This window comes from Austrofundulus limnaeus, unplaced genomic scaffold, assembly GCF_001266775.1.
Source record: "Austrofundulus limnaeus strain Quisiro unplaced genomic scaffold, Austrofundulus_limnaeus-1.0 Scaffold96, whole genome shotgun sequence".
NCBI classification, from domain to species: Eukaryota; Metazoa; Chordata; class Actinopteri; order Cyprinodontiformes; family Rivulidae; genus Austrofundulus; species Austrofundulus limnaeus.
This window is the reverse complement of record NW_013952498.1, coordinates 1,322,490-1,341,988: the sequence shown is the minus strand read 5'-3', so window position 1 is coordinate 1,341,988 and position 19,499 is coordinate 1,322,490. Positions and strand designations below refer to the sequence as shown.

General features: G+C 41.2%; 2 protein-coding genes across 2 annotated transcripts in view; both read right to left on the bottom strand.

Moving 5' to 3' along the window:
- LOC106520706 (TRIO and F-actin-binding protein) overlaps positions 1-15,476 on the bottom strand; it is a 24,070-nt gene extending 8,594 nt beyond the window's left edge. The window contains exons 1-10 of the mRNA XM_014012931.1: positions 15,110-15,476; positions 14,376-14,697; positions 13,204-13,349; positions 12,820-12,995; positions 9,853-12,460; positions 9,568-9,685; positions 9,068-9,136; positions 2,013-2,069; positions 1,676-1,744; positions 1,467-1,556 (exon numbers count right to left, since the gene is read on the bottom strand). Coding sequence (XP_013868385.1) covers positions 1,467-1,556; positions 1,676-1,744; positions 2,013-2,069; positions 9,068-9,136; positions 9,568-9,685; positions 9,853-12,460; positions 12,820-12,995; positions 13,204-13,349; positions 14,376-14,654 — 3,612 coding nt within the window. The 5' untranslated portion in view covers positions 14,655-14,697; positions 15,110-15,476. The remainder of the gene's footprint in view (positions 1-1,466; positions 1,557-1,675; positions 1,745-2,012; positions 2,070-9,067; positions 9,137-9,567; positions 9,686-9,852; positions 12,461-12,819; positions 12,996-13,203; positions 13,350-14,375; positions 14,698-15,109) is intronic.
- Positions 15,477-15,713: 237 nt separating this feature from the next.
- Positions 15,714-17,654, bottom strand: nol12 (nucleolar protein 12). Its single transcript, XM_014012932.1, has 6 exons — positions 17,272-17,654; positions 16,814-16,919; positions 16,673-16,721; positions 16,422-16,567; positions 16,251-16,345; positions 15,714-16,075 (listed from the first exon to the last, which is right to left on the bottom strand). The coding sequence occupies exons 1-6, from the start codon at positions 17,379-17,381 to the stop codon at positions 15,874-15,876; spliced, it is 708 nt and encodes a 235-aa protein (XP_013868386.1). The 5' UTR covers positions 17,382-17,654; the 3' UTR covers positions 15,714-15,873.
- Positions 17,655-19,499: the final 1,845 nt, after the last annotated feature.

Genomic DNA, 19,499 nt, shown 5'->3' with positions numbered 1-19,499 from the left:
GTTTAGGAGAGTAAACCAACATTGGTTAGGGTATTGTTGTGTTTATATGTAAGAGAAAATTTGCCTAAGTCAAAGTCAGTTTTATTTGTTATGCAATCAGTGTTGTGTCTTACTTTTTTGGACACTTGTTCACACATCTCATTGAACTTTCTGTTACAATATTAATAAAAAATTCCAATATGCTTTCTGAAAAAATAGTTTTTTCTTGTTTTCCGAAAATGTTCAAAAATGACTTAGGCAATTATGCTATCTGGCTAACGAAATATAAGACGGTGCAAGTCCATTCAATGATTTAAAAACTATAAACGTAATCTTAAAATCATAAAAACCACAGGTAGCCAGTGTAAAGAAGCTAGAACAGGAGTGATATGATCATACTTCTGGGATTTAGTGAGGACTCTAGCTGCTGTATTTTGTACCAACTGGAGGCGTTTAAGGTTTTTTTTTAGGCAGACCAGCAAAAAGAGAATTGCAGTAATCAAGAGGACAGAAAATAAAAGCATTAATGAGAGAARTAGCATCCGCAAATTAGATAATTGATCTTAATTTGGCAATATTTCTGATGTGATAAAAGCCAGTTTTAATACTATTATTAAAATGTTTAGTGAAGCTCAGATCCGAATCTAGAACCACCCCAAGGTTTCTAGCCTCATGGGAGCAAGTAAAATCTGAAGAATTAAGAATTTGAATTAGTCTCTATGAGCCTTAGGACCCAAAMCCAACATCTCCGTTTTATTATTGTTTAACAATAAAAAATTATCTGAYATCSAGACCTTAATATCAGTAAGACAAGAACTTATGATGTTTAGAGCAGACAGATCAGAAGGATCAATGGATAAATATATTTGGGTATCATCTGCATAAAAGTGGAAAGAGACATTATATTTGCGAATGATTTGACCAAGAGGTAACATGTAAATAGAAAATAGCAGTGGGCCAAGAAYTGAACCTTGTGGAATGCCACAAKTAAGTTTTACCAATTCAGAAGAACCGTTACCAATTGATACACAGAAGAACCTATCATTTAAATAAGATTTAAACCATTTCAGAGCAGTTCCACTCATACCCACACAGTATTGCAGGCAACTGATTAGGAAGCTATGGTCAACCATATCAAATGCAGCTGATAGGTTTAACAAAACCAGGATTGAACAACAACCAGCATCAGAGTTCATTCTAATATCATTCACTACCCTTAGTAAAGCAGTTTCAGTACTATGGTGCCTATGGAAACCAGATTGAAACGTCTCAAAGATAGAATTTTTATTTAAAAATGTGRATAATTGATTAAAAACGGCTTTTTCTAAGATTTTTGCCATAAAAGGTAGTTTAGAAATAGGTCTATAGTTATTAAAATCATTAGTGTTCAGGTCAGGTTTCTTTAATAAAGGTAAAACAGACATAGTTTTAAAAGCTAACGGCACATGTTATCTGTGAGAGTGTTTTGAGCTGTAGTCGTCAGTCACCTGTATCTGAAACCCATAGTTCTTCTCCACGTCAAACTCTGAAACCTTCACACAGGATTTTAGGTCAATCTCTCCGTCCAAGTCATCTTTCTGCACAGAAAAACAATTCGGGTCATCACACCCAGACACATTTCTTTTCCAGCTCACTGAAGGTTACATAGTTGTTGAAAATATTCTAAGCTGGCTTAAATGTTTATTTTTTAAAGTACCTCCTCTGCTGTTGAGTCCCTGTAATACTTGAGCCCGGCGTCAGTCAGAACAAACCAGTGTTTCTTCCACTAAAGAAAAAAAAAAAAGCACCAGAGCAAATGTTAACTTTATCATAACAGTAACTTCAGACTCAGCCCGGGGTCAAAGAGCTGAAGGTACCCTCACAGGATGTGGTGTGTGACATGCGATGCAGCATTTGAGAAGTGACACCTGGTACTTTCAAACCACCAACACATTAATGTGACAACAACACAGAAACTTTTAACGCCTCAATAAGAGGGTTGCTGGCATGTGGGGAGTAAGAGACAAATATTTATTACAAACTGAGACACTCACCTCCCCGCTGTCGTCTAGCTTKGACATCCAGCCCTTTTTGAAATTTAAGAGGTCCGGCTGCCAAGAAAAATAAACGGTGTCAGTTTAGTCAACCTTTATTTGAATGACTGAGAAAAAAAAACTCTACACTCGCAGGAAGGAAGTGTGCGACGTCGTCAAGGCCATTCATGTGCAAAGTAGGGTTGGGCGTAATCGTATCGTGTGTAATTAATCGTCAGAAAAACATTAATCGATTACTTTTTGGCACTTGACGATTAATATGATTAATACCAGCAGGCAGASTGACTGGAGATTACTCCGGTCAGTCCGCTCGGTGCTCCTCTCTGCTTCAAATATGACGAACATTAAAAATAAATTTCTGTAATTTACTTATCTATCAACACAATTTAAAATATGATGTATAGCCTGAAATCTGTAATTTACACAATTTGGAACAATTTTTTTATAAAGAGCAAATCTTTCCCTCTAAATTGGTCATGTGACCAGGACATAAGGGTGTCCAGGGACTCCAGGGGATTAATCGTCAAATTAATCGCTATTGGCTAAATAGCACAATTGATCGCGATGAATTTTTTGCCAATATTGCCCAACCCTAGTGCAAAGCCACGAATTATAATCCACACTGAACAGATTACAAAGAGGAGGATGAAACACAAAGAAAGGGGATATAACTAAATGAGATGAGCGGATCAGACAAAAAAAATACATCACAAGCTCATATCAACAGGTCTAGTACATTTAACAAAGTCTGAGAACCACTCCCCCCCCTCAGGTCATGAAGACAACAGATACTGTCGACTTCTTTTACCACAAAGGAGATAAACCAGTTTCCACTGTTTGAGCTTTTCTCTGACTGAAACTGGTGAAGACGACCCTGGAAGTTCAAACACAAGGAAACGTGTATGGTAGACAAGTTTTTTGTTTTTTTTAATGAGTGTAATACTGCAAACACACTCGAGGGGTTCATCACATCAGCATGCTGTTTCCACAACAGGCTGCAGCTCTGTTGCAGTGTCGAACTCAAATACAGGAAGAGAAAAACGTGCATGGGGTACCTCTAGATGTGGTGATCCCAGATTAAGATTAAGCAACATACATTCCACCCTTTGCTTATCTCTTCGTAACGTGAACGTACATTCCTCAAATTAAAATCTGTCTGCTTTGGTCATTTCCCACTGCCATTCTGCTCTCATCTCATTACTCCTTTTTTGTGTTGATTTTATTCTTATTTTACAACATTTAATTCTGTCCTGTTTGTTCCCACACACTCCTCACATCCCATCGTCTTTAAATCACTTCTTTTGGGGGATTTTGTTTTGTCCTGTTGGAGTTCCCGTACGTTACAGCAACACCCAGGTTTCCCAGGACAACTCATCCATTGTGAAAAATGCCTTTCATCCAAAAACAGTCACAGTCTGATGACTGCCAATAGACTGCAGCTTTAGGACTGATTGTAGGAGTAGGCCTGGTGATAATCTGAAACATTTTATACAACACCCAAGTGCTGCTAGGTGGACAAAAAGTGAAACAAATCTGACTGTAACTGACAGTAAACAGCTGCAGGGCAATGAATACAAAGTAAACCTGAGCTACAAGAAAACTAAAGAAACGAAAACAAATAACTGCCTGTCCTTCCTGCGAGCTTCCTTCTTCCATCTAACCAATAAACTACAGGGGCAACTTGTGACGTGTCTAACCTGATCATAAATTCATCTTCACTTGTCTCTACATGCCCATAAGGCTGAGTAAGGAAGCAGAAGGCATATTTTACGAGAAATTGTAACATTTTAAAGAAGGGGGGAACGGTTAAAAAGAAGTTCTAGTTACACAGACGACGTGCGCTCTTCCTGACCWCTGATGTCCTGTCACTGTAAAGCAGTATTGTTTCCAGAGCTTTGTCCTTCAGGACTTGTTGAATAGGTTACCTCTGTCCACACAACGCCAAAAAGAGCATCTCAAAAAGCAGTTGATGACATTTCTCCGAATACTTTAGTTTGGATCCAAAATTTCTTGAATATTATACAAGAACAGGTTTACAGGTCGCTTTAGCTGTGTGACTGGGTAAAAATGCAAAATACAACACGGGCTCTTGAAAGAAAAAAATACATTTCACAAAATATGAAAAGTTTATCTTTATTCTGTAAAAATAGTACCATGGCTGTTAAAGCGATTTGGGTTGTCATTCATTGTTTTATAATTAGCAAAGTTTATAAACTAAATAGTTGGGGTTGCAAGTCTTTTCCACAACAATTGTGAGTCAAAACATAAAAAAATAATTTAAAAAATTGGTAACCACTGGTATGTAGTGTTTATAAAAGATGGCTAACCGATAACAACATCTATATGGAAAAACAGAAAACCACTAACTGATTTAGTAATTAGTTATTTGTCCAAATCACACGATTCAAACACTTTTCAATATAAAGTCAAATTTATAAAACTAATTTTTAGAGTAAAACTTGCACTTGTGACTAAGATATGCAATATATGATAAATGTTTAGCGTTGACATTAGATTTTTAACTTTATAAGTGTGAAATTGTGTGAAATCTATGGAAGCGTCCATCTTTTATATAAAATAAATGATGATGAATTTTTTTTTTTTTACAAGAAACTCAAATTGTATTTTTCGTAAAATAGAAATGGGGGAAAAGTCTCCACAGTCTTTTAGTCTCGAACAGAAAGTAATTCCCATGCTTGTTGCCAAGGCTGTGTAATCCTGTAAATTTTAACTTTATGAAATATTCTGCAGCTAAGAAACGTCGGGATTGAAAGTTATAACGTGTTGTTAAGACTTTGTCGAAGTTTGAGGTTTCTGTTGTTTCACTTTTACAAGATAAGTGGAAAAAACACGAAGCCAAGTGTCACAGCTGGCTGTGGACATGTAACCCTGGTCTGGACCTTCTTACTGCAAACAACAAAAACAGGACAAACTCCAACACAAACAAGCAGGCACTTTTAAATTAAAATACACAAGCCTCAAATTAACCAAACACCAAAATAATAAAAAATGGTTTTATAGCTTTGAACACGCCCCTTGTCTTGAGTGAAATAAACACAGCAGAAATGCAGCTAGCAGCTAATGCACTTTGAGGAAAATAAGCTAACTTCAGAGTTCATTTGACAAACATTCATTCAGGAAGAGACAAGACAGGAAAAACAAACTGTTTTCAAGATGCAAACAAACACTGTTGGGTGAGCAGCTTACCGTCATGATAACAGGATCCGGTGTGGTTTAAAGAAAAAAAAGACAAAAATACTCTTAACCCGAGGTTTCAGGTTAGCTCTCGGTCGAAAAGCACCTTACTGTCTCGCGCCCGCTACGCTCGTTCAGATAAACCCCCGCCATTCAAACTCATGTTTTAACCTCACCGCCCAGGACTTTTTCTCTTTACTCTAAAAAGAAAAAAAATGCATTTGTCCCCCGCTGAACGAGGATGAAACGGTGACGCTTTGAAGAAAACTTGTTTTAATGTCTACACTTCTGTCGATAAGCGGAGGCGTGTAAAATGCTCAGCCTCGCTGCTCTCTGCCACTTCCTGGGCGGATCCGCCGAGACGGCTCAGAAGAAAACACGCAGACCTCAAGGATGGTTCTGTACAGAAATCTATATATTTATGAGGTCCGGGGAGTCCCAGGAGCAGAACTTTTAAACACGAGCGACATATGAGTCGGGTCTCTTCATGGAGGCGAATAAATGCAGCCCTCAAACACGGAGAAGTCCTCCCTGCTTTTCAAACACGCAAAGCAAATTTGCCTTTTTTTTTTTCCTGACAGACGTGAAGCTCCCCCTTCTCTGTAAAACCCTCCTCCTCTCAGTAGCTGGTTTCAGTTCAGGAATTTCAACACATGCCCCAGCAGACCACATCTGATGAAATGACTAGGTAGAAACTACARGCAGGCTACAAAGCAGCTGAAGTTAGAACTACAAACATTTCTGAAGATGTGCTGCCAGTGCAGCTGAAACTCCAACATGCACCAACCTTTGTCCATGACCTGATAACATTGTGATGTCTAAACTGTATGGAATAAGATTTGTGCCAATATTTTTCATTTAGTTATTTCACTCACACAGTTTGAAATACTTCGGAGTCCACAAGGGCAGTGGTTCCCAAACTTTTTATCTTCTGACCCACAAAATKTCCATGGCAAAAACTTGTGACCCCAAATATTACTGATCTGAGTACATGAACTTTGTTAATAACCCAAAAAACACAGGCTTTTGACAATCTAAACAGCTTGGACACAAATATAAATACATTTTTATACTTATTTTGTGTTTTTGTAATAGTTATAGGAAAAATATTACATCAGCAATTATTTTATTACCCTTTAAATTGATTTCTGGAGATTATCCAAGGTGCTCCATGACCCATAATTGGGTCCCAAGCCCAACTTTGGAAACCAAAGTGCAGTGGTCCCCAAAATTTTCAGCTTTTGACCCACAAAATAACAGTAGAGACCTGTGCCCCCAGCTATTTTTGGATGATAAACATTTGTATCAGGTCAACAAAACATGAGCACAGTAACAATATTTTTTTATACTAAATTTACCCATTTTAAATACACTAACCTCACTCCTTTATAACAACTAAGGCAAAAATGTCATTAATTCCTAAAATATTTTCAGGACCCCACCTTGATGTTTCGGGACCCCACTTTGGGTCCCGACCCCAGCTTTGGGAAACACTGCACAAGGGGACACGGGCAATTCTTTTTCTTCTGCATTACCTCACAAATTTTTTTATTCCCCTGCAAAAGTTTTACATTTCTTTGCAATACTTAGCCTTCCCATACTTATGCTTGACCTTGCAATACGTTTTTGCGTTCCTTTGCAATACTTTACCTTGCAATACTACTGCATTTCCTTGCAAAAGTTGTTCATTACTGTTGTGCAATTTATTAATTAATTCACATACAAACCATTATACAGGAGTTACTATCTTAAATCAGCTTCAGAATAAAAATATCACAGTCCTGCAATATTACCTCAACTTGTGGTGACAAGAAGGCAAAACGTTTGTGTGGAAATGCAAAAGTATTGCAAGGTAACACCAAACATTTGCGAGTTAACGCAAAATAAAAAATCTCCCTGATGTTTCACTGGGGGCTTCACAAATTGACCATAAATCCACTGATACAAAAAACTAACAAAACTCGTCAAAATTACACAGAACAAGTAAGTAAAAATGGAGCAGAAAAAAAACAATCTCCTTCTCATAATAAATTTCAAAATATTTATAAGGCCACGCTGACATTAACATAAAAAGAATAAAATACAAATAAATTGCAACCAATAACATCAATCCTAATTATTGAGTTCATATCTAATTTTTGCCTTAAAAAGTTTTTAAATTGTGTAATCAAACATTTTTATGTCATCATTCAGATCATTTCATAATTGTACGAGATGATGCTTTGGTCTAGTTCAGGGGTGCCCAAACATTTTTCCTAAGAGGGCCAAAATTAAAATCAATCTGAGGGCCGTGGGCCAAATGAAATAATATAAAAAATGCAAATACTTAAGTAAAGTTGTTTTATTTTTTATGATTAAGCTAGCAGTGTGGTTGCCCACATTCTTTATTTACTTTTTTCAGCTCATGGACGTGGAGAAAATTCAACATGTGTTCAGGCAGCAAAGACTCATGGGAGTATATGTGGTCTTATAAGGTGTGTAAATCTATATATTGGCTTAAATCTAATCTAAATGCCTCTTGTAATAACTCGTATTTCATATTTAATCTTAACATAATTACAACCTAGTAACAAGGACAACTGCTGGTGGGCCAAAGAAGTGGCTCGGTGGGCCAGTTTTGGCCCCCGGGCCCTACTTTGGGCACATCTGGTCTAGTTTGTGCAAATTAACATTTCAGATTAAATTTCATACCGTTATCATCACTGGACTGCAATTTAAAAAAACGTGAATTATTTGGTGGCAATTTCATTTTACCTATGCACAAAACTAGCATTTTTAAATCAACAAAATTTTTACTTTTCAAAATTTTTGACCTCAAACAATTTGTTAGATTGTTCTCTAAGACTTATAAAGTTCTTATAATTTTTTGTAATACAAAGGTTTAATGTTAGTTACAGATGTGTTGCAATAAAACCTCAAATATGGAACAATTGGTGAATAATACAAAATATGCGTGTTTTATTTATGACAGTAAAATCAAACAAAAACAGAAGTGTGAAGAAAAATAATATCAAAATAAACATTAAAGCTGCTAGTGACTCATTAGAATTATCATAATCACACACTTAAGTTTGTCACTTTGTGACAGCGCTCCTTATTTGACAGGTAAACAGAAGTGCAGAGCAGAATTTAAGCCTCAAATAGACAGTCACTGTGCGAAATCTTTAAGTTTTATTTGACATATTCCTGAACCATACGCAGGAGAAGTGTTGGATTGTCCCGTGTGTACATTCCTATGTGACAACAGTGTTTTATGATGAGCTAAAAAGACACAATGAAAGTCAATGTGTGTGTATGTTGCACTCTGTGGGGACTTAAAATAAAACCACGAGTCATGTAGCAGTGATACACTGAAAATAAAAATGACTGATATTTCAACTCTATAAGAAGTGTCAAATTTGTAGGAATAAAATACATTTTTTTATGTCTTACATTGTACTGCTACCAAAAGTCAAAACACACATTTCCATGGGTTTTCTCAAACTATGAGATAAGTAACGAATTGAAAATTGTGATGAAAATGTAAGATTAACAGCCACTCAAAAAAATAAGGGTGCGTTAATCCCTCTGCATTTGCACCTTTAATCACAAAAAAATATGTATTAAACAGCTTAGCATGTGCATAAAAGCCAAACACATAAAGAGGGTGTGAACACTTGTAAATATGTAACAAATGTGCGTTTATTTAAATCGACCAAGGGACCATAAACTTGGCTTGCTTTGAGTTTATTAAACGCATCGCAAACTTTAGCGTTAATAAGAAAACAAACCTTGCCCTTTATATGATGCAGCAGATGGGAGATTGCTCCACCTGATCACACAAATTTACTTTTCAACATGCGGGATGCAGTAGCACCTACCTGCATTTCTGATCTGTGCCGATTACTTTTCCAAGAACTGCCCTCGTCTGCCGTGGGACTGCCAGACCTCTGGATAAGAACAGTGTGCAGTTATAACGAAAATCGATGTCCGACAAACACAAAGAAACAAAAGTAAAAGCTCCACATAGCTTGATGTTCACAGGGTTTTTCCAAATCAGGTGTATGTGGAAGATGTGGTTAAGCATTAACAAATGGAGCAGGTAAAAAAAAAAAGCTGCAACTGCACACTGAATTCTATTGTGTAAAAGAAAAGGTGCTTAATGCAGCGGGAATACCACTACAGGGTTTTAAACTTTGTCCCTTGGATCAACTATTCTGCTTCTACCCATTGGCTCACTGTATGTAGTAATGGCATTGATAAATGTCGTTTTTCTTGTACGTATATTTTGTGTTATTAAATTCAGTCTAGTAAGACACAATTTTAAAAAACAAGCTGAAATTTAACATGTTGACCCCTAATATGGTCCCAATTGTCCTACCTGTAACGAGGTAGTGGACTGAGCTCGAGACAGATACCCACTGCCCCCATAGTGCCATTCTCTGTCTGTGTCCAATGTATCGTCCCACTCCGTTGAGGGATGCCTGCTCAGGGAGTGACTGAAACGACACAAACAGTTTATCAGCGTGCCCAATCAGGTGAAATCTGATGGCATACCGAAAGAAAAGTTCAGTTCAAGCTGGCTCCAATATGTAGCAAAAAAAAAATCATCATCAGTTACTAAATATGTGTCGGGAATCAACAGCATAGCTTAGTATTTAACAACCTGGCAGGTTTAAAGAGCTCCTGCCTCCGAACAGGCTGACTGTTCTGTGGACGCCCCGTGTGGCCTGGCTCCTCCTTCTGATGGATCTTTTTGACTTTTGGCAGGTCGGCCAACATGGCGTACTCCTCCTTGTTCCGTCCTGTTGATCCCACTGAGATCCGGCTCGATTCTGATGACTCCATGGAACTCTGCGAAGAGGTGTGGCTCTGGATATAAATCTGAGGTGGAGGAGAGGGGCTCCGTGCACGATGGGAGGGCTTCTTGTCCATCTGGGGTGGAGGAGAGGGACTTTGGATATGATGCGAGGGCATCTTGCTGAGCTGAGGTGAAGGAGGTCGACTTCTTGCACGGTGAGATGACCTCTTATCGATCTGAGGTGAGGGAGGGGAACTTTTTGCACGGTGAGATGACCTCTTGTCAATCTGTGGTGAAGGAGAGGGATTTCTTGCATGTTGATATGACCTATCAATCTGAGGTGAAGGAGAGGGACTTCTTGGATGTTGAGTTGACCTCCTATCAATCTGAGGTGAAGGAGAGGGACTTCTTGGACGTTGAGTTGACCTCCTATCAATCTGTGGTGAAGGAGAGGGACTTCTTGGACGTTGAGTTGACCTCCTATCAATCTGTGGTGAAGGAGAGGGATTTCTTGCACGTTGATATGACCTCCTATCAATCTGAGGTGAAGGAGAGGGACTTCTTGGACGTTGATATGACCTCCTATCAATCTGAGGTGAAGGAGAGGGACTTCTTGGACGTTGATATGACTTCCTATCAATCTGGGGTGAAGGAGAGTGACTTTGTGCACGATATGAGGACCTCTTATCTTTTGAAGGGGGACAGTGATCCTCGTGTCTACCATGTGCAGATCTGATGCTGCCAGAAGTTCTGGTCATCTCCAAAGGGACGTAAGCAGTGCTGTTGCTATTTACAGTTTTTCTAGGGATGGGTCGAGATGGTGAGGAGCTGCGCGGGGAATGAGCAGATCCCCTCCACGAGTTTGGTGAGCGATCAGAGTCAGCTTTAGTTTCACTGGCAGTGATCTTTCTCTGAAAGGAATGAGCAGAGTCTCCATTGGTAGCACTTCTGAGGACGGAGTAACCTGGTGGATCACTGTTGCCTTTTCGAGAAGGAGAGAAGCTTGTGTTCTGATTCTTGTTGTTGAGGGTGATACCAGTTTTTGTCATTTGATGTGAATGGTGGTCAGGGGCATTATAGGTCTTCCTTAAAGTCGAGTAGCTGGAGCTGCTGTGGCTTCTTACAGCACTGTTTATTTCAGACTTGTGTAGCAGTGACTGAGAAGGAGCTTCATTGCTTATCCTTGATGGTGATGAGCTACGTTTTTCATAACCACGATCATTTGATGAACGAACACTGAGGTCCCTTTCCCCATACTGATGCTGATTAACAGATTCATGACCTCTCTTTCCAGGAGAAGAGTAATGGCTGTTCCAACTTTGACTGTTGCTGGCTGTGCTTGACTCGGTTTTGCGAAGTATGGATGGTCTCATTCTGTCAAATCCTTGTCTAGATGGAGACACATCAAGGTCTTCACATTGTTCTTGTTCATTTCTAGTTAATTGGTTACGCAGTTGAGCCTGGCTTTCGATGCCATAGCCCTCTCTTACCGGGGATCCACAGCGTCCATGATGACTATGTTCATTTAGAGACATAACTGATTCAGATTTACGAAGGAAGTTTCGACTAAATGCGCTAAAATTTCTACTCGGCAGTGAGGAAGTGCGACTGTCGCTCACACGGTCTGAAGATCTCCTAGATGGAGAGGAAGTACGACTGCTGCTGCCAAGTCCTTGTGATAAACTAGACATCGGGGCTGAAGAGCTACGATCGCTCCTTGGGGGAGATGAACTTCTGATGTCAGCACTTCGTCCACCTGAAGAACTGTTCACTTCAGTTTTTCGTAAAGCACCCCTAAAATCAGAAATTGCACTGGTTTGGGTTTTGACTGGACCAGCCAACGATTTGAAGTTTCTTGGTAGAGTCCCTGATTCAAAGCGTCTCCCCTGTGTGCTCTGCAAGGAGCTTCTCAATCCTGGTGTTGTCCCTTGAGGCCATCCTCCACTGTCAAAGTTTTGCCCGCTTAGAAGGCTGCTGGATTCACTGCGTCTCATTTGAAAATTTCCACGTGAGGGGGAAGAAGAGCGAGATTGCAGGGCTGAGCTTTGCCTCGAGGAATCATATCGCCCAAACTGTTGAGAGGGGATGTTATGAGACGAAGGATTTCCTCGACTTGAACCCTTTCGACCACTTGAGGCCAGTGACTCTGCTATCTTAAAAGGGGTAGGGCTCGGGGATCGGGGTCCAACTTGTGCCTCAACTTCAACCGCAACTTCGTAAGGGTCAGGGGGAGGGATTTCTTCAGGTAAGTCCTCATCATAAACCTCTGGTATCAACCTCTCGGAGGCCACGCCGAGATTTGGGTTTCTGAAGGGGACAGTATCTTTGGGCTCAACGTTCCTGTGGCCAAAGATGGGATGACCTCTTTCGAAGTGTCGAAAAGGAGAAGCTGGGCTTGATTCAGACAGGGAACGAACACCTGCTGCCCTCCCTAGGGAGTAGTAGCCACTTTCACGCTTCTCTTCTTTTAATCCTGGAAAGAAAAAAAAGGATTTTGAAGAAAATATAAATAAGGAAAAAACAGAAAAAACAAGAGATGCATAAAGATCACCTGTAGGTTTTCTGACACAAACCTACTGATATTTTATTACAGTTAATTGCTTTTTGACACCTCAGCTGGTGACTGCAAATAGTGCCAAGTAAAAGACACCTCTGGCTGTAATTGGATATAGATAGGTCAAGTGTAGTAAGCCATTAGGACTGAAGAGTCTACAACTGCACAGAACATCCTGAACAATAAGCTATCACCTGATATAGTTTTTTTTTCTCTTCCAACTTGTTCTACTGTATTTTAATTGCCCCAAAACGAACYCAGTGAAAAAMGGAATGTACCTGAGCGTCCAGGGAAGCTGCTGCCTCGAGTCTCCTCCATCCAGGCCCGTGGGTTGGGCCGGTGAGGTGGAGGGTCAAGCCGGGTCATGCTGAACTTGGTGGGACGGCGTTGAATAGCCAAGTACTCGTCCTCAACGCTAACAGAACTGCTGAACTCTGCGCTTTGGTCCCAACAGCTGCGTGGAAGAGGAGGTAAGAAGAAGTAGAGATGAGAAGGKGAGAGAGCCGAGTGTTTGATCCGACGAGGAACGGAAAGTCACAAAAATGCATCAGATGAGATGGGGTTATTAAAATAATTATCCAGTGCATGTCTAGATGTAGCTTCTCAGCACAGTTAATGCCTACATAGTCATGTAAAACCTACATTCTTCTGTCTTTTCTTACCTGTCTGTGCTGTGGTCGTCGTCGCCGTCACAAATATAAAGCTCACAGTCTGGGCTCAGGATGCACAAAGAGGTCTCATCGTAACCCGCGTGACCTCCATTGACATCACAGTAGCTACTCACCACTGATAGACCGTCAGAGTCCTCCTGATAGGGTGACAGGGAAACATACGAGCCAATCACATCGCTGCAGCGAGGGTTCTCTCTCTCCAAGTCACACAGATGATGTTGAAAGAGACCGTGTCTCCAAAGCAAAGGTCAAAAAGCCATTGTGATGAGACCAACGAGAATCATTTAAAAAGCATAAAAACACACGAGGCAGTCGTTAAGAAGTAGAAACATCTTTGCCTGATTCTAGATTAAAGAGTGAAGTTTGTCTCTCATCTCAGACCAACACATTTATTCTGCTGTTTGATTAGGATTACACCTTTGTAACCTGACCTGCCTTGTGGCTTTTCCTCATTATTTTTTCATCACTATTCTTGTTTTTCTTACCTCAAACTCTTCTTCTAAACTACATGGTGTTAAAAAGAAAAAAAAACTATCTGTCAGATGGGGGGAAAAAACACTAAAATCTTTACATCTTTTAAAAGGAAATGAAAGGAGCTCAACTCAACTCAGAATGTCCAAAACAAAGTAAAGAACACATATAACAGAATATGCAAGGACCAGCAGAGAGTGTCACAGTTTTAATGCTGCTCAGAAACATTTCTTAGTTTTCCTGCAGCTCTGTGAAACAAGTGATTCCCAAGAGAGTGGTAAGTGATCCAGCTTCATCTATTTATAATGGGAGCCACTAGTGACCCCCCCCCCCCCACACTCCACACTGTTACCTCACATCTTCTGTCTTCTGTTACTAAAAAGCAACAAAACTCGCACATAACTGTACATATTTGCTTTCAATTAGCAGTTTTTGATTACAAAGTTTTGGGTCAAATAAGAATGTGTCTACTATGAATTCAGATTTAAAAACTTGTGCAGAATCTTGAAAGCAACTATGAGTTCACAGAYGAGGACTGCCTGCCCTGACCTGTACTCATCTTGCCTGTCAGGCTTCCCTCACATCCAGTAAAACCCATCAGTGAGCACACGTTGCACTCGTGCTTCCTCACAAATCAGCTCTCCTCCCGATTGCATAATCTCTTGGTTTATCTTGTCTTTTTTTATTCTTACCTTGCTGCTGTTGGTGTCTCTTTCCTCTGCCTGGGAGGGGATTGGTGTCAGTAGAAACACTCCTCTGCCCGACCCAATCCCACTTCCAATCCCAACATCGGTTCCAGTTTTGGTCCCAGTTTCAGGCTTTGACAAGGGTTTCTGCTGAGGGGCCGCCTCGGGGCTCTCCCCTGAGCTGGTGTGCAGGTGTCTCTGGCGAAGGCAGTCGTGGCAGCGGGAGGGGTCGAAGATGTTGGGCTGGAACTTTGGGCAGATGGGCTCGTTGTTGGAGAGGGGCATGGTGGGTCCAGAGGGGGCAAGGTGCTCATTATCCCATAGGTGACTAAAAAACACATGCAAGGTCAAGAAATAACATACATGAGAATAATGCAGAGACCTAAGAAATTGCAATAAAAAAATGTATTTTTTTAAGTTGATATCAGTAATAAAATATATTTTTAAAATGTTCCTGCAGATATGTAGAATAAAACTGCAGATTTTAAATATTGAGTCTGCAGCAGATGTGAGCACTGAGCAACTGCTTCATTTCATGATTCATCAAAGATTAAATTGAGATCCTGTACATTTGCAGAGGCAGTGCACTGAGAGCAAYAGGACTACAAACCACCACTCTTTATTAGCTTTTACCAAAAAGCATACCCTATAACAGCCAAGCAAGTGCAGAATAAACAATAAAGCTTTGAAAAAACACAAAATGGATTTCAGAAAAACACAGAAAAATAAAATGAAATTACCAGACAAGAGAGGCTCCTGCTGTTTGAACTTTGGGGATAAACTGCTCATTGGACCCCCGTCAGACACAGGCCTGGTCTTCCTCATGCTCCTGGGATCGCAGCGTTCTGATCAATCTGATTGGCTGTTCTCGTAGTGAGTGAAACTGAAGCTTCCATGATGGCTCTTGGTTAAACAGTCTAACTCTGGAATACACACACATACACACAGAACCCAGAGCCAGCATGGAGCTATGGCTCTTATGGTTGGATTAAATATCATGAGCTTTTAGAAAACGAAATGAAACGCTTGAGGTAGTGACAGCTGGCAGGCACCGGCTCAGGTTAACGTAAATAAGTAAACACTGCTCTGTGTGTGTGTGTGTGTGTGGGGGGGGGTTATAGCTGTATAGTTGTGCAGATTGCTCCAATAAAAAAAAATTAATCTGTCTTTTTGATTACTTGCAGGTAATGCTGAGCTTAAAGGAAACACAAAGCTCAGGGTTTATTTCCTGATGCACTGCAGAGGATGTTGACAGCAGCATCAGGTTTCCTAATTGAACAATAGAGCRCAGAGGAACAAAATTCCAAGCAGAGCAAACTGTATGTGACATAAGACTCTGATATGAGGTCAGTATTAAGGTTTCCTTTAATCCAAATGTAAGAACATAGTGAAATCAGTGTGACATTAAAAAACAAACACAGGAGCTCAGGTCCACACAAAAGGGTCACAGCTCTTCAGAGATCCAGTCCTGAGTCAGGGATATATTTATAAAAACGACATGTTTTCAGTCCTGATGGTCCGTTTTTCCGCCCGTCTGCCGGCGTCTCTGACGCTTGCTGGTCCTCCCACTCTTGCGTTTACTCTCCGTGTCCATGGGTCTCCCGCCTGTCCGACGGCCTCGTCCGTCTTCCTGCTTCCCTTTCCCTTTCCTTTTCCTTCTCCGCTTGCTGGTGAAGGTGCTGAGCGCTGCCGTGAGGGAGCGGATCCTGCAGCGGGGGGAGAGAGAGCAGAGTGTAGCAGGTAGATGAATAAGAAAAAAGACAAACCCACTGTGTCACTATGGTACCACTCCAGAGTGGAGTAGAAAGAAATGAGTCAGAGTGTGCGGTCATTATCTAAAACCATACTGATTTATTTGTGAAACAAATACAATCAGCTTACTTTTTGTTCAAAATGGGATCTTTTGCTTTTTTTGGCATAGCAGGCGTTTTCTCTTCCTCTTCATCATTGTCTTCATCATTACTCTGTCCATCAGCCTTAAAATCAGAGATAAAGTTATAACCTTTTGTTTKTTTTTTTTTACTCAGATACTTTTGTAAAAAACATATTTACATGATTTGCAGCTTGTTGGAGCAGGTGTGCCCCCGAGAGGTCAAGATCACTTATGGTTGTCACAGTGACTGTGTGGTTTGGGTGATCATATTGAATGGACTCTGTTTTACTGATTACTACATCTTCCAGATCATCTTCGGCGTCCGCTGTAGGATGGAGAGGGGCACAGAAAAAAATTAAACTAAACACAAAATACAGATTCTGATTACTTGAGTTAAAACAAAGACAAAAAAAAAGATAATTTAACTCACCGAGAGCTTCTGTACGCTCCTTCAGCATCTTCACGTATTCCTTATGTCGCTAAATAAAACAAACAGTGAAGAACTCACATCCTGTGCTTACATGAACATCCATTTAGGTCTGTGCTGATTCATAAATAAATGTTTACTCACTTCCTCTCGGACTCTGCTCTTTTCTTCTTTAATTTTCTGTTTAATTTCTTCCACTGCTGCTTTCCTCCTCTCCAACTTTCTCTTATGGAAACCAGTCAAATAGTCTCTGGAGAAGAAAAATAAAAAATTCACATTTATTGTATCTAAACTTCTATAACACGCCGTTTAAACAAAACACATAATTGAATATTTAAATGTTGTTGTTTTTTTTTAGTCAAACCAAATTAGAAAACTAGCATCCACAATATTTATAACCAAGATTAGCATGTGTGAGAATATTAAATAAAAACTGTAAATACCTGCGTGTAATTTGGTTTATCATTGCCATATTTAAAACACACAGTGTGCTGCACAGTGAACAGTTCTTTACAATAACTTTAAATAGATTAAGAAAAATATATCTGCTCTAATTGTGATAGGCTGATAGCTAACAGCGTCAACATGACAAATAAACTTACTGTCTGGCTTTGTCGTCAAACGTTACGACGCATTTGTTCTCTCTCTTTTTAGATCCTGGCTTGAATTTTGCCTTTTGAGGCCCGTTTTTACGGTTTTTATGATTTTTCATGTTGTTCACGTGAGTTTAGAGTTGGAGACGTCCGTCATTTAAATTCGTCCGATAGGAAACACGCTCATCAGGAACAGTTCTGCTGGACTCTGACAGCGGAGACGTGCAAAACATTGTCAGGAAAAAAAAGGCTATTGAATCAACTAATTGTAGTTTTATAAATTTTAAAAGAATATGTCAAGAAAGGATACAATTAAAAAAACATTATTTTAACCACAGTTGTGGGTTTTTCTAAATGCACTCCTCGCTCTGACAGATCAAAATGTTACAAGTTATCCTAATGATGTCTCAGGTATGTTCTATTTCATCCCTACTGACCACCAGAGGGCGGTGCTAAAAGCACTGAATGTTCCCTTCGCGCACGCGCCGTTCGAGCTTTAATACCAACAGAGTCACACCTGTGACCAATCGGATGACTAACGGAGGCTATATAACTTGACGTCATTCAAAGCTCTGTTCCTCTTTTCTACTCGCCTTACGACTGCCATTTGGGGAGGGGGTCCTGAAGAAGGGCGGTCCTGGGCTGTGGGTGGGCTCGGGGCTTGGACGGTCGCCGGGGGCGGGGCTGGCTCTCCATCCTCCCTGGTGCTGCTCAAGTACACTTCGCTGCAGCATGCAGAACGGGGCGGTGACAGACCTTTCCGTCGGTCCCATTCCTTATATGGAAATGGTACTATTGCATTCCGGAAATGAAGGGGGCGCTAGTGACACTATTTTCTATCGAACACTATCAACATTAACAATACAAAATTTACAGTAAGGAATTTCTTATCTTTATTTGCACCCATCCTTTTTCTCTTTTATGCAAGTTTGTTTGTTTGAAATACGCCTTATTGTTTGTACATTGTATCATTTTGTGTGTTCTTTGTTGTTTAATAAAAAAATAAAATAAAAAAAGAAAATTTACAGTAAGGAAATGGCTACACAACGTGTTATGTCAMGTGGTATGTCCCTTTTTCATTTTCAAATCTTTATTAAATCTTTGTTGTTTTTGGATATTAATATTATATTACAGTAACAAACTAACCTTAGGCATTAGGCCTGTGAGGTTAACCTTAGGCATTAAACCTGTGAGGTTAACCTGAGGGTCTGTGTTTGGGGAGGTGGATAAAAGAAATTAATAAATAATGCTCTGAGTACTTCAGCGTGAGTAGAAGAAACTCTCTAACTTCTTCCTTTCTTCTTCCTTTGCTCTCTTAATCCCACGCAACCTTCACTTCCGGAATGCAATAGTCCCATTTCCATATAAACTATGGGACTGACGGAAAGGTCCCCATTCTGCATGCTGCAGCGAAGTGTACCTCGTGCTGCTTGGTCTCCTGAGGTGTGGCTCTTGGTTCCTGTGGGTGGCCCACTGGCCGGGGTGGCTGCTGGGTTCCGCGGGGGTGGACGGCTGGGGGGGTGCACTTGGTCGCTGGCGGTGTGGTGGGGTGGTCATGGGTGTGGCTTCTCTGTGGCAGGGGGCTGGCCGGGCGTCCTGGTGCGGCCCGGGCCGGGCCTTGGCTATCTGCTCCTCTCCACCTGAGAATGATTGGGTCTACCTCCTGGGTTCGGGTGTGTGCGGCCTCCATTAGGGGGTGGGTACATGTCCTGGACCTGTGGGGCATAGAGTGTGTATCGGGGGTATGAGTGGAATGTGGCGTCCTTGTATGTCTTTGACTGAGGGGGGTGAGGATGAGGGTGGGATGGTGCGATTGTGTATGTTTGGGTATTTGTCAGGCTGCGGTCTGGGCTGCCCCTACTGCTGGTTTATCTGGGGGCCCGCTGCTGCTCGGCCCCCCGGTGGGGTGTGCGGCTGGCCGCCGGCGTGCTGGAGGTTCCCGGGGTCTGGGGCTGGGCGCTAGGGTGTGTGCCAGCCTGGCCTGGTGACTGCCTGCTGGGGCTCGGGGCCTCTGGGCCTGTCGGACTTTGGCCTGGGGGGGGGTGCACCCTGGGGGCCCAGACCTCTGTGCCCTTTCCTGATCTGCTTTGGTATGGCGGGTGCCGGTGGGGCCCATGAGTTTGTCGCTGCTGGCCCCGGGGGCTGTGCGTGTGGTCGCTGGGTGGACTCTCCTAGTTCTCCCCTATTGTCTGATCTGGTGGGTGGGCGGATCTTCCCGTGCGGGTGCCCCTTGGGGC

Excerpts from the sequence above, each read along its gene's own strand:
- nol12 (XM_014012932.1), bottom strand. The coding sequence starts at position 17,381 with ATGAAAAATCATAAAAACCGTAAAAACGGGCCTCAAAAGGCAAAATTC. Across the intron at positions 16,920-17,271 it reads TTTGACGACAAAGCCAGACA|AGACTATTTGACTGGTTTCC; the intron begins GTAAGTTTATTT and ends TTTCTTCTCCAG. Across the intron at positions 16,722-16,813 it reads AGAGCAGAGTCCGAGAGGAA|CGACATAAGGAATACGTGAA; the intron begins GTGAGTAAACAT and ends TGTTTTATTTAG.